Here is a 15,292-nt window from a genome sequence, read left to right as displayed (position 1 = left end):
AGAAAGAGGCCATTCAACCCATCGGGTCTGCACCGGCACCCTACTCAAGGCCACATCTCCACCCTATCGCAGTAACCCCACCTAACGTTTTTTGGACACCAAGGGGAATTTAGCATGGCCAATCCACCTAACCTGCACATCTTTGGACTGTGGGAGGAAACCAGTGCACCTGAAGGAAACCCACGCAGACAGGGGGAGAATGTGCAGACTCCGCACACATGCTGTACACTATAGAAAGTGTACGGCATAGGTTCACCAGTTTAAACCCAGGAACCAGAAACTATAGTTATGACAAAAACTTGAAATACTAGGACTATTTTCCCCTGATTTGAAAAAGCAGAAAATTAGAAGATGTTTTTTTAAATCATAAAAATGTTGATAGACAAATTAGAGGAAGATTTTGACTAGTTCAAGAGTCTTCACTCTAAGACTCATTCAGAAACAGGAAAGGGGTTAGGAGATCAGGCACATTTTTAATGAAAATTGAACAAATATTTGAACCAGTGCAAGACAAAGCTGCAAAGAGAGTACACCAGCCAGTGTGATAAGCATCGAATTGCCAGAACAAACACAATAAACCCAGTAGCCACTTTATGTTCCACCATAAAGCTTTCTCTGTACCACCATTTTCTATACCTTAATTATGTCCTGATTCAGCATTCTAGTTTCCCATGGAAAATAATATTTTTAGAAAAGCCAAAGGATGTCTAGGCATTAGAAACAAGAAAAAAAATCACAATTCCGCTGTAAGGCGTGCTCCAAGGGTAAGCTGAGGTACATCAGAGAGGGCACTCACTGCATCAACCCTATACTTAGAAGAAATGCTTGATGGCGACTGAAATACAAAAGCATTCCATTTCCTAATATTAATTTAATCAGAAAAAGGATTCACCAGAGAAAATGGAAAGAAAGGGTTAAAATATATATATTTAAATGCTAGCTGGAACATCAAATTATTTTATTCTAAACATATAATACAGCAGCTGCAGCCAGCCATCGATCAATTAAAACCCAAGTTATTACGGAAATATACAGCAAGTACTATAAAGGAATTCAAATTCACATCTCCTTACCCCAAGTTTGTGGTTAAATCCTTTCACTTTGATAATTAGTCCATGCTCTTCAGCCACTAATTTATACTCTAATTGTGCAACATCAGCCTCATAAGCAGGTTCAGCTAAATTGTGAGCCACAATATTGACAAATAAGTCAAACAGCACCAAGCTAGTGACAAAGAAAAAGGGTTACACATTACTGAATGCAACATCTGAATCCACTTGTAATGCTACAACAGTAAAAATATTACAGTTGATATTACTCATAGCTGTTTCAAACAGTTATCACGGATTAATAATGCAAGAACATGAGGATGAAAACAGAAAAAACAGCTGCTTTGGTCCATACAATTTAGTTGTCTTGCAGGTTATAATCTGCTTAGAAGTATTTAATTTCACATTAATCAACTGAAGAAAAATGTCACAAAACATTTCCCTGACACAAAGATCGTCAAGAAACACCCCCATCACCGCAGTTAAATTTCAATTACCCAAATCTACCCAGCTTTTTTTTTTAAACAAAGAAAACATTTACATGCAAGAAACATGTGGCCGTCACCTCAAAGATCCCCAGCGTTGGATTGGTGGCGATTGTGGTGGTGGTGGGGATTTTATCTTTCAAAGCTTCGATAGTCTGTAGCATTCTCTTCCCCAGAATGAGGTGGAGGCTGGGTTGTTAAATATTTTAAGGCTGAGTTAGATAGATGCTTGAGGGACATAGTGGGTGAACCAGAAAGGTCTTCTATTTTGTATGTTCATATGGCCCAAATCTTCCGGCAAACATCGAGGCTGTGCACATTGCCACTGCCTGTTAAGATCTCTGCACCCTGACCATATGTGTTATTTTAACTGGAACTTGTGATCCTGCCTACAGCAGTGGTGAAGTGATGAGTCAGTGCAGGCATCCCTACAGAAGGCTGCCAAGCACAAGAGAAGACAGGTCCAGTCCGGGGGGGGGGGGGGGAAAGGAATAGTCGATCAGGTTGAGAATTGGGGGGGGGGGGGGGGGGGGGTTTGTGGCGGGAGATTGGAGTCGGGTCGGGGGGCAGTAAGGCCAGCGTGCAGGATTGTGGTGGGATAAAGAGTCTGGTCAGATCAACGAAAGGGTGATTGTGAGCTCAATAGAACTACTTCTCTGGACATCGTACGATTCAAGCCAATAATTTCCCGGTCAGATTATAATCATAACTTTCCAGAGTAGTAATAATACTAATACTACTACTAATCCTCATCATAATAACTCTTATTGTCACAAGTAGGCTTCAATGAAGTTATTGTGGAAAAACCTCTAGTCGCCACATTCCAGCGCCTGTTCGGGGAGGCCGGTACGGGAATTGAACCCGTGCTGCTGCCTTGTTCTGCATTACAAGCCAACTATTTAGCCCACTGTGCTAAACCAGCCCCTCCACAATAGGCCTATTGTGCAACCGGTTTTCATTTCTCAGGTCCTCAGTGTGTACCACAGGGGAACTCTGATGGTCCAATTCTACTTGCTAAATTGCCGTTAAGCTTTAATAATTAACTAAAAACAATATAAAATCAAAGAATTGTATAAAAATAAGAAACAAAACATATTACTTTAGATTGGAGATTAAATTATCCCGGTGTACAATAGCCAAATTATACCCTCATCCTCTGATGCAGCATTTCTCAAGCTAGATTGCATAAAGACTTTGCAGGGGACCCAAAAAATAACATGAAAGTAATAACGTGCTAGGTTCGGTGCAAACTGGAAGCAGCAAACATTATAGGCAAGATAAACCGATTCCATGAGAAACACAGAAATATCCAGCTCACTAACATCCCTAAGTAAATATCTGTTTGCTTAAAAACATTACGGTTCAGGAACCAAGAGACCTGGCGGTCCATGTGCACAAATCGTTGAAGTTGGCAGAACCAATTGAGAAAACAATTAAAAAGTAAATGAGAGACACTTCTCGGCTTCAAGTAGAGTATTGCTTTCAATTCTGGACATTGTATTTTCGGAGGGTGCAAATATTTTTACGGGTGCAGACAAGAATTTAGAATGGTTCCAGGGATAGACAGTCTCCTTAGAGCAGAGAAGGTTAAGAGAAGATTAATAGAGGTGTTCAAAAATCAAATAGGCTCTAGTCAGAGCAGATAGAAAAAAAACTCCTGTTGGTGAACCAGAGGACACAATTTTAACAAACAAAAGAACCAAAGGGACACAAGGAAGAACCTTTTTTATGCAATGAGTGGTTGGGATCTGAAAGGCACTGCCCGAAAGGGTGATGAAGGTAGATTCAATCATGGCTTTCAAAAGGAAAAAAGATATAGGAAAAGCATGCTGACATGCACAGAATAGTGAGACCACTGGACAGATGTGCACCATGGATTGGCAGCATGAGAGGACCGAGTCAAGGTTGTGTCTTCAATGGAAGTGTTCTCATAGGCAGATCAACGGGTGTTCTGGAGCATGCAGCCCTGCTGGTTGAGAAACACTGATGAAATCGACCTGAACCAGATCAGGTCTGCCCTATGGTATCCATGTAATCCTTACGAGGGCTTAGATGCCCAAGATATCTGGACTACCTTCCTATTCAGCATAGGCACATTTCCACTCTGCATTTTTACATCCCCCAGCTGTCTCTTCCTCCCATCTTTTCATCTAATAAACTGTCAATCTAGTGCCTCACTCCAAGGACCACATTAAGGAAAACACAGCAGACTACCACAAAGCAAGACCCTCTACGTTGTGCACTGTGGGCACCAGGACTGCACCTTCTGAAATCCAATAACGTTCTCGAATGTGGCAGTACAGTGGCACAGCAGTTAGCACCGTAGACCTGGGTTCGAATCCCGGCCACTGACCGTGTGGAGTTTGCACATTCGCCCCGTGTCTGCATAGGTCTCGCCCCAACAACCCAAAGATGTGCACGGTAGGTGGATTGGCCTTGCTAAATTCCCCTTAATTGGGTACTCTAAAAAAATTTTAAAAGGAGATGGCTTCAGTTGTAGCATGCCTGAGGCTCTGTCTTGGAACAACGTATAGGCGCGAGAAACCAATTCTTAAGGGGATATTACATGTTCCCCAGGATCCATCCATGAAGTCCTGTGACATAAAGAGAAGCAGTGCCCTGAATGGCTACTAGGTCTTCTAGTCTTATGATGGCAGCGTGGCACCAATGCTTAAAGTTCTAGTTGTAGTCACAGACCAGTTAAACGTTGAAGGAGTGCAACTCCTTCCTGTTGATGAATCTCATTGGCCACTCACTTGGCATCTTGATGGTCGCATGGGTCCCTCAGAGACAAGCAAGATAAAGAGGACTATTTATGCAAAACTTCAAGGACAGTGGATAAGAAAGGTCTGGGAAACATCAGAAGACTATGAGCACGGCCTCGCAGGTGCATGAACTGGTCGCGAAGCCCCAGGTTGCCCAAAAGCAATTTTATTGGTCAATGTATGTAATCTATAGTCACAATGATTGGATCATGTCCAGCTGAGGCAGGGCTACTGATGCTTGGAAACTGCATAATTATGGAATGCAATGTAAGGTAGAGTCAATCTGCCCCAGATTGCTCTCCCATCATACGTTGGCAAATAAATAACGTCTTTAACAGAATTGCTGTGTGCGTTAGCAAAGCTGTAATTAAGAGGGGGATCCCCACATGTAAGCCAGCTGAATACATAGCCCCCGAAAACGCTCCTTCAGAATTGGCACTGCGAGCAGGGTGGATCACCGGAATCCAGCAACATGATCCGTCTCCTGCGTGGATGAGTATGTTATTATTTGCCACCTAGTAGATAGAGGAAGCACTGTCAGGCAGCCAGATCCATAAGGTGAGCGATCCGGCAAAAAAATGTAAAAGTTGGAAGCTGTGGACACATGCAACGCTGAGTAACAAGTCGCACAAAAAAAAATCAGGAAAAAGGTTGAGGAACAAAGACAGACTTTTGTATCACACCAAACCAGGAACAGAGCAAATAAAACATTGCATGTAAGAAATTACATTAAGGACCATGCAACAGCGGGATGACGGCCAACAAGGGGACTAGGCAAGGAATGGAGAATCCCATGTGGTCAGCCGAAGGCAGTGTAATAAAGACCATAGTAAAATTGCTAAAGAAAGCGAGGGAGAAAGGATACAATCCAGAGTTACCCGAGGCCGAGCAAAAGGCTTGGTGGTCAGGACAGGCTAAAAGTAGACCAGAAATGGCAGCTGTGGTGCTTGCTGCTATGATGAAAAACCGCCTCCAGTGAGGCGTATTCCAAACAGAAGCCGCTTTTAAGTCGGCACAGGGGGAAGAGATCAACTAAAGAATTAGTTGGATGCAAGTATTACATTTGTTTTGTTCGGAGTCAAGGTCAGATTATAAGCTTGAAGTCTGGCAGTGATCCAATTTGAATTCTTCAAAACAGGTTAAAAGTGGAATGTTAAGACTCCTTTCAAATTTGGTTATGTAATAAAATTGAAATTGGTTTAAAGGAAAATAAATTGGAGCACAGAATTTAACTATTTCAGCAGGCAACTGATTGGTTTTTAAATTGCCCAGAAACTTGTGTGTCTAAATAACTTGATAGAAGATTTAATTTCTGACTTATTGGAACTCAAAACGCCAGTTAAAAGTAGAAATTTTAAGCAGGCTCTGGAGGAATTTGGAACAAATGGGAGAATTTTATTATGCTATCACATCCTCTGTCTCTTTAAAAATCTGTAACACCGAGAGAAGGCTGATGATTAACCTTTTGAACTTTATGAGCAGATAATTCTGTGTGCTTGGTTTGTTTATCTGGATGTTCGTAGAGTTATGTTATCATTAAGGTTTATCTTTCTGGGAAATTAACCTTGTCTAGAGTTTTTAAATACAGACACTCTTGGAACTTTACAACAGAACACAAGGACAGACATAATTCATTTGATGTTTTAAAACATTTGATATGTTTCGCTGCTTGCATGAGAATGATATTCATGTGTGTCTGTTTCAAGGGTTGATGCTTTCTGTCAAAATTGTAATCTTTGAGCAAACAGCTAACGAAACCTCAAGCCATGTTTTTCTGGCCAGAGGCATGATTCTAGGATATTTGTGATCACATGTGGGAATTTTAATCTGGATACAAATCCACACAGCTAAGAGTGAGATCATTTTAATTCAACAGGATTTAGGGATAGCTAAAATTATTATGGCCAATCCTGTGTTGGATTGATCTTGTGTTAAAACATGCCAGGTTCAAAAAAGAATTATTCCTAACACAAGACAACAGAGGTAAATTCTGAGATCAAAAGAAAAAAAGTTAAAGTAGAGTTTTTTTTTTAAATTTAGAGCAGCCAATTATATATTTTTTCCAACTGATGGGCAACTTAGCATGGCCAATCCACCTACCCACAACTTTTTGGGTGGGGGGGGGGGGGGGGGGGGGGGTGAGACCCATTCAGGCACAGGGAAAATGTATAAACTCCCCATGGACAGTGACCCTCGGCCAAACCCAGGTCCTCGGCATAGAGATAATTAAAGAAAAGGGGTCCCTGATCAGGTTTCTGATTAGGTCAAAGAGCGGTGGTGCTGTACTGACATCCAGTTGAAAACTTTTACTCCACCCCTTTTTCAAACGAGCAGAGAATTAACCCTTGCCTGTTTACAGCCGAAGATATATTTATATTTTTGCAAGAATTTGGAATTACAAATTTTAAGTTTGAATTGTCAGATGTATTCTGATTAATTAACCCATTTCGAAATTTGAGAATTTATTTCATAGAACCACAACAGTGTAGAGCCAGGCCATTTGCCTATCGGGTCTGCACCGACCCTCTGGGGGAGTGCCCTGCCCAGGCCCACTCTACCCCCATGTACCCACCTACCCTGCGCATCTTTGCACTGAGAAGAGATACATGCAAGCACGGGGAGAAGGTGCGGGCTCCGCGTGGATGGTCACCGGGGGCTGGGGTGGAGGTCGGGTCCCTGGCTCTGGGAGGCGGCAATGCTAAACATAGGTTGGGATGTTGGGCCATGTCTGGACATTGTTGAGGGGGGGGGGTTCCTTCTAGATCTTTCAGAATAACAATGAGTGTAAAACTGGCAGAACCATCCAAAGTTACCAATTTAAATTGGATGGTTCCCAGCCCAGTGCAATTCCTCAGGAGAAGTTAGCCCTTCTGGACAATTGATTGGCAAATCCTTCCTTGGGAACCGCCAAGAGGGAGCCCCACCCCACCTTGGCATTTTTGGGGTACCCACTAAATGCAATATTGGGGAGCCAGGAAGCTATGGCCTACTTAATCGAGCTTATTTCTAATTAGTAAATATAAGCTGTGAAATTAACCAATTAGTTTACAGAAAAATGCAGCAATTCTAAACCTTAACTGATCTAATTTGTAATACACTTATGATGATTTATCTGGTTACACAATTATACAAATGCTTACCTTTCTGGAGATTCATGAACATAAGACGATATTAAGTGGAATCGAATGTAAGCTGCAAAGCAAAAGTTTATATGAACATAATAAAGAGCAAAAATGCACCGAATAATCTACTGAGAATGTTTACTTATACACCAGATATAAAAAACAAAAATGTATACATAAAATATTAAACATTATCCTAGCTTATTTAAATATAGACAATTGTGTTTCCCCTTTATGCCATAATGCATAACATTTACCATGGAGAGTACGCATTTACAAAAAATAATTTTAAAATCAAATATACAGCTATTCAATTTGTGACACTATGGTCGGGATTCTCCGACCCTCCGCCGGGTTAGGAGAATCCCCGGGGGGAGGCACGAATCCCGCCCCAACGCCAGATGCTCTATTTTCCGGCGCCGTTTTTCAGGTGGTGGCGAGATTCCCGCCACGCCGGTCGGGGGCCGTTGAAAGCGCCCCCCCGGCGATTCTTCGGGCCCCGATGGGCCAAACGGCCGTCCAGCTTTGGCCAGTCCCACCGGCGTGAATTACTCACCTCATGCACGATGGGACCTGGCAGCTGAGTATGCGTGGGGTCCTCAGGGGGGCGCAGGGAGATCCGACCGGGGGGGGGGGGCACGGAGAAGAGAACCCGCGCACATGCGAGGAAATATGGCTGCCGTTCCCCGCATACACGTGATCACACCAGCCGTTCCGCGCATGCACGGACTCGCACCATCCCTTCGGCACCGGCTGGAGCGGCGCCAACCCCTCCGGCATCCACCCAGCCCCCGAAAGTTCAGAGAATTCCTTACTTTCGGGGGCTGTTGACGCCGGAGTAGTTGCCGCCGATTTTCCCACCGGCGTGGGGACTTAATCCCCAGAAGAGAGAACCCCGGCCAATGTTTCACACAGTAACAATATTCCAAACAGGATAGTCCATGGTGACAGTCTGCAGAGTCAGAAAGAACACAAAATTTAGACGGCAAGAAATGTGTTCATCAAAACCACCATCAGGACTCCCGGTTGCGGCATATAGTTGGAGGTGGCATGTTTGATTACTCCCGTCAGAGCAGTCGTTTTTAGGCCCATTACATCCAGTTTTTGGGAAAATGCTGTGCTGAGAAACTGTGGGACAGACGGAGACATTTCTAGAACGTCAATATCTGGAAAACATAACCCAGAGGAAAAGGGAGTGAGCAAAAGTGCCGTCAAGCATGGCGAGGAGGTCAGTGGGAGAGAGGTGGGAGAGAGCCCGTCGGGTGGGACCGCGCCCATCAAGGTGGAAAAGGTGGCTGAAGTGATGGTCAGGGAATTTGACCGGCTTTTATCAAAACATTTTGAAAGCCACCGTCAGAGATGATGACCTCGGTTAAGGAGGGAGTTGGTGAGACCCTTACACCGATAAAAGAGAAGTTGATGAAAACCAACAATGGTGCGGGATCAAGGAGAGAAAATGAAGGGGGAGGAGGCATTGTCGTGGCACAGTGGGTGAGGAGTTGCAGAAGGTGGAGATCAACGAAGGGCTGGGAACCAAAGTAGAAAACCTGGAGAAGAGGTCACAAAGACAGAATCTAAAGATCGTGGGTGTGCCTGAGGGCTGGAGGCCTAGGGAGTACTTCACTGACATGCTGACGAAGTTGATGGGGGAAGGCGAAGTCCGCTCCCAGTACATACTGGATAGGGCCCACTGGTTGCTCTGGCTGAAACGAAGAACGAGTGAACCGCTGAGAGCTGTTATTGCCTGCGTTCCCAATTGTCAAGTGAATGAGAAGATGCTGAGTTGGGCGAAGAAGAAGCAGGAGGTGGAGTGGGACGGCAACGGTATACGTATATACCAGGATTGGATGGCAGGCAGGCAAGGAGACAGCCGGCCTTCGCCAAACCAAGGCAGCGTTGTATAAACGCAACATGTGGTTTGATGTGGTCTACCTGGCGAAGCTGAGGGTCACGAGAAACGGTAGGGACTATTACTTTGAGACTGCGACGCGGTGGCGTCTGTGAAAGCAGAAAGCCTGGGACTGGACTGAATTTGGACTTTAATAGGTTTTTGCTTGGATTTTTTCTTTATGTTCTTCTTTCCTTTTATGGATGTTATAGTGAACTGTTTTGTGTAATAGATGCTTGGGCCAGGCTGGTTTGTGAAGGATGGTTGGAATTGATTGTTGTGGGTTTTGGGGTTTGTTTGGACGCAGCATATTGGAAGTTTGGAAGAGGTGTGTGTGGGTGTTTTTCCAATGTGGAAGAGGGGGCTCTGGCAGTGGCCGCCACGCTAGCAACGCGCTCTTGGCTAGTCAATGGGAGCGAGGTTGGTGGGGGGTGACCATTGGAACCTGTATGGGCAGGTTTCGATGGGCCTGGGAGATGTGAATGGTGCGGGGATGGGGATAGTACTGGTTGAGGTGTTTTCAAGAGGAAGTAGTGTGGTTTTGGGTTGGGGGGTGGAGAGAAGGGATAGTGACCAGGGTCGGGGCTGGGTCTCGCCTGCTAGGCGGGGCCTGGGGGATGGAACAAAAGAGAAAATGCTGGAAAATCTCAGCAGGTCTGGCAGCATCTGTAGGGAGAGAAAAGCTTTTGAGAAAGGGTCATCTGGGCTCGAAATGTTAGCTATTTTCTCTCCCTACAGATGCTGCCAGACCTGCTGAGACTTTCCAGCATTTTCCCTTTCATTTCAGATTCCAGCATCCGCAGTAATTTGCTTTTAGCCCGTCATGGTGGGTAGGAAAGGCAGGGTATTGAGTCACCCCCTGTCAGATTGGTGACGTGGAACAAGAAAGGGTTGGGGGAACTGGTGAAGAAAGCCCAAGTTTCCTTGCACTTAAAGGCCTGAAAGCAGATGTGGTACTGTTACAGGAGACCCACCTGAGGGTAAAAGACCAGATAAGGCTGAGGAAGGTCTAGGTGAGCAGGTGTTCCATTCGGGCTGTGACAACAGGGCCCAGAGTGGATACTGGAGGGTAAATTGGTGAGGTTCCCAATGGAGACAGTGGTGGCAGACCAGGGGGGCAGGTACATGATAGTAACAGGGGTGTCAGAAGGGTAGCTGGTCGAGGTCTCGCCTTCGGATGTTTGGGAGGCACTGAAGGCAGTCGTGAGGAGCGAGGTCATTTCATTCAAGGCAAAGGTGGAAAGGGAGGCGTGGGAGGAATGTCAGTGGTTGGTAGATGGAAGATATGTGGAGGCCGCAGAGCTGACACTTTTGATGAGGAGGAAGGAATTGCAGGCAAAGTTTAATCTACTATCCACGGGGACGTAGTTCGGCAGCTTAGGCGAGCGAGGGTGATTGTCTATGAGTATGGGGCGAAGGTGAGTCAATCACTGGCAGGCCAGCTCCATTGGTAGGCAGCAACGAGAGAGGTGGTGCGGATTAGGAATGGAACAGGCAGGTTGATGGTGGCGTTGGGGCAAGTGAATAAGTGTTTGAAGACTTTTTATAAGGGCTTGCACAAGTCGGAGCTGCCAGCTTCTGATTTCCTAAGCATCCTCCCGTTTAGAAAATAGTCTATGCCTCCATTTCTCCTTCCAAAGTGCATAATCTCTCACTTTTCCACATTGTATTCCACCTGCCACTTCTTTGCCCACTCTCCTAGCCTGTCCAAGTCCTTCTGAAGCCCACCTCCTTCCTCAATACTACCTGCCCCACTACAGATCTTTGTATCATCTGCAAACTTAACCTTCCAAGAATCCTTAAATTCTGCAAAAGTTCCAGAAGATTGGAAAACTGTCAATATTCAAAAAGGGAGGGAGACCAAAAAAAGACAGGTAACTATCAACAATTTAACTTAGAAAATAGAAGGAGACCATTAGGTAACATCTGTCATTGGGAAAATGTCAGTCCATTAGCAGAGCATTTAGAAATACATAATATAGAGACAGCACAATGGCATAGTGTTTAGCACTGCTGCCTCACGGCACCGAGGACTTGGGTTTGAATCTGGCCACGGGTCACTGTCCGTATGGAGTTTGCACATTCTCCCAGTGTTTGCGTGGGTCTCACCCCACAACCCAAAAGATGTGCAAGATAGGTGGATTGGCCATGCTAAATTGCCCCTTAATTGGAAAAAATTAATTAGGTACTCTAAAAATTTTTTAAATTTAAAAAAAAAAAAGAAATACATAATACAATCAGAGTCAGCATGGCTTCATGAAAGGGGAATCATGCCGGATAGATATATTAGAATTTTTTGAGGTGGCAACAAGCAGGATAGATAACGGGAAACCAGTAGCTGTACTGCAAGAACATAAGAACTAGGAGCAGGAGTAGGCCATCTGGCCCCTCGAGCTTGCTCCGCCATTCAATGAGATCATGGCTGATCTTTTGTGGACTCAGCTCCACTTTCCGGCCCGAACACCATAACCCTTAATCCCTTTATCTTTCAAAAAACTATCTTTAATCTTAAAAACATTTAATGAAGGAGCCTCAACTGCTTCACTGGGCAAGGAATTCCATAGATTCACAACCCTTTGGGTGAAGAAGTTCCTCCTAAACTCAGTCCTAAATCTAATTTCCCTTATTTTGAGGCTATGCCCCTTAGTTCTGCTTTCACCCGCCAGTGGAAACAACCTGCCCACATTTATCCTATCTAATCCCTTCATAATTTTATATGTTTCTCTAAGATCCCCCCTCATCCTTCTAAATTCCAACGAGTACAGTCCCAGTCGACTCAACCTCTCCTCGTAATCCAACCCCCTCAACTCTGGGATTAACCTAGTGAATCTCCTCTGCACACCCTCCAGTGCCAGTACATCCTTTCTCAGATAAGGAGAGCAAAACTGAACACAATAATACTCCAGGTGTGGCCTCAGTAACACCTTATACAATTGCAGCATAACCTCCCTAGTCTTAAACTCCATCCCTCTAGCAATGAAGGACAATATTCCATTTGCCTTCTTAATCACCTGTTGCACCTGTAAACTAACTTTTTGCGACTCATGCACTAGCACACCCAGGTCTCTCTGCACAGCAGCATGTTTTAATATTTTATCATTTAAATAATAATCCCTTTTGCTGTTATTCCTACCAAAATGAATAACCTCACATTTGTCAACATTGTATTCCATCTGCCAGACCCTAGCCCATTCACTTAACCTATCCAAATCCCTCTGCAGACTTCCAGTATCCTCTGCACTTTTTGCTTTACCACTCACCTTAGTGTCGTCTGCAAACTTGGACACATTGCCCATGGTCCGCAACTCCAAATCATCTATGTAAATTGTGAACAATTGTGGGCCCAACATTGATTCCTGAGGGACACCACTAGCTACTGATTGCCAACCAGAGAAACACCCATTAATCCCCACTCTTTGTTTTCTATTAATTAACCAATCCTCTATCCATGCTACTACTTTACCCTTAATGCCATGCATCTTTATCTTATGCAGCAACCTTTTGTGTGGCACCTTGTCAAAGGCTTTCTGGAAATCCAAATATATCACATCCGTCGGCTCCCCGTTGTCTACTGCACCGGTAATGTCCTCAAAAAATTCCACTAAATTAGTTAGGCACGACTTGCCCTTGATGAACCCATGCTGCGTCTGCCCAATGGAACAATTTCCATCCAGATGCCTCGCTATTTCTTCCTTGATGTACTTGAATTTCAAAAAAATGTTTGATAAGGTACTGCACAAAAGACTACTTAATAGGATAAGAGCCCATGGCGTTGGGCCAGTATATCAGCATGGATAGAGGATTGGCTAACTGATGGAAGACAGAGTTGCGATAAGGGGGGGTAGTTTCAGGATGGCAGCCTGTAACTAATGGAGTGCCACAGAGATCAGTGATGTAGCCACAACTACGTATAATATGAAAAAAATGAATATATATTAATGGCTTGGATGAGGGAAGTGAATGAACTATTGCCAAATTTGTGGAAGACACAAAAATAGGTGCGAAGTCAAGCGGTCAGGATGACAGAGTCTACAGAGGGATATAGTAGACTGGTTAAGTGAGGGGGCAAAACCTGGCAGGTGAAATATAATGTAGGAAAATGTGAAGTTATGCCCTTTGGCTGGAAGAATAAAGGAGCTGAATATTATTTCAATGGAAACAAATACACAATTTTAATTCTTCACTGTTGCAACGAGTTTCTTTAATGAGTAGAATCTATAGAATCCCTACAGTGCAGAAGGAGGCCATTCGACGAATCGAGTTTGCACCACCCTCTGAAAGAGCATCCTGCCTAGACCCACTCTCCTACTCTAACCCAGTAACCCCGCCTAACCTGGACTGTGGGAGGAAAGCGGAGCAACTGGAGAAGAAAACCACAGACGAGGAAAACATGCAAACTCCACACAGTTACCCAATGCTGGAACCGAACCTGGGTCCCTGGCACTGTGAGGCAGCAGTACTAACCACTATGCCACCGTGTTGCCCTTGTAGTTGAATCTTAAGGGCAAGTATCTCCCAGGTGCAATCTCAGGAAATGATAGGTTTGCAGCAGTAATCAGAGCACTACAATTGACCTTAACATCTATTAGTTAAGGAAGGAAAATTAACTGGCACCTCTGCTTCTGATCTAGAAAACATTGTCAGTGGATTTCAGGTACTCACAATAGTATCAGGCTTGGCTGTGATGCTTTCAAGTGGAATAGCTCACTGGCACTTATTGTGATGGTTCAAATCAGTAAGGGGTCATACTTATACCTGTTACAGGAGGGCAATCAGCACCGTTGGAACTGTACAAGTGAATGAATTGCTGCTGCCCCTTTTGTTTACAGTAAATCAGGTGGAGAAAAATAAATCGGGTCACCTACCTTTAGGAATTTGAAACTTGGTATCTTTTTTGTACCACAGACGACCATGCTTGTTATCCAAAACTTTCGCAGGATACAGGGTATCAGGACAATCAGAGTTCTTCAGTGAAAAATCAGTTGCTGAAGATAGGAAACCATTAGTTTTATTGTGCACAATAAATGAACAAATTAAATTCCTCTGCTTTACTTTCGCGATTTTGATTGGCTGTGAAACTAAAAAGAAATGTCAATGCATGACTCACCTATATACCGGTTATCTTCAGGCAGGTGAAGAGCAGGGTTCAGTGGAAAGTCACTTGCCCATAGGTCAACCCAATATCTCTCAAAATCTGTCAGCAACAAAAAGAATGAAAATATCTTATGAATTAAGAAACCACCAGTGGAACTATATTGCTGTGTGTTTAGTTCTTTCTTTTTTTAAATTTAAAGTACCCAATTATTTTTTTCCATTTAAGGGACAATTTTACCTTGGCCAATTCACAAACTGCAAATCTTTTTTGGGTTGTGTGCGTGAGACCCACGTAGAAAAGGGGAGAATATGCAAACACCACACGGACAGTGACCCGGGGCTAGGATTGAACCCGGGTCCTCGGCGCCATGAGGCAACAGTGCTAACCATGCTTCTCCATGTGTTTGGTTCTTAAATAGGACAGAGCAGACAGAATACCAAAAGCAAAAAAGAAACAATACACGTGTAGCAAGTGTCGTACAATGAAGCCCATTAAAAGGTTATTTCAAAACAAAATGGGCACATATTCATCAATTGTTTCCTTAAATTTGCTCAATTATACAGACATTCTCATCCAGGGACGTGAAGCAATTCTGTCAGTAATTTGGTATGCTGCTGAGAAAATAGAGTCTCAAGTCAAGCCTATACATTACATAAAGAGGTTCTGCATTTGCCATATTTCATGAATGTCAAGTTATTTATGAGACAATTTTTAAAGCATAAATATCTACAGGCAACAGGCTATACAAATAATAAACAAGGAACCTAAAACAACTGGATGTTTCAATGCAAGACTTCAATTGAGTGGTCTTCATCTACAATTATCATCTGATCTTATGGAAGATTCCACTAAACTAAACTCCGTATTGTAAAACCATATTTTAAACAG

General features: G+C 43.9%; 1 protein-coding gene across 1 annotated transcript in view; it reads right to left on the bottom strand.

The window, feature by feature from the left end:
• The window catches only part of LOC119964582 (nardilysin-like), a 133,730-nt gene that overhangs the window by 54,693 nt on the left and 63,745 nt on the right, over positions 1-15,292 (bottom strand). The window contains 4 exon segments of the mRNA XM_038794258.1: positions 1,074-1,224; positions 7,440-7,491; positions 14,175-14,294; positions 14,417-14,503. Coding sequence (XP_038650186.1) covers positions 1,074-1,224; positions 7,440-7,491; positions 14,175-14,294; positions 14,417-14,503 — 410 coding nt within the window.

Source organism: Scyliorhinus canicula, chromosome 4, assembly GCF_902713615.1.
Source record: "Scyliorhinus canicula chromosome 4, sScyCan1.1, whole genome shotgun sequence".
NCBI classification, from domain to species: Eukaryota; Metazoa; Chordata; class Chondrichthyes; order Carcharhiniformes; family Scyliorhinidae; genus Scyliorhinus; species Scyliorhinus canicula.
The sequence above is the reverse complement of the archived record's forward strand: the minus strand, read 5'-3'. Positions and strand labels throughout refer to the sequence as shown.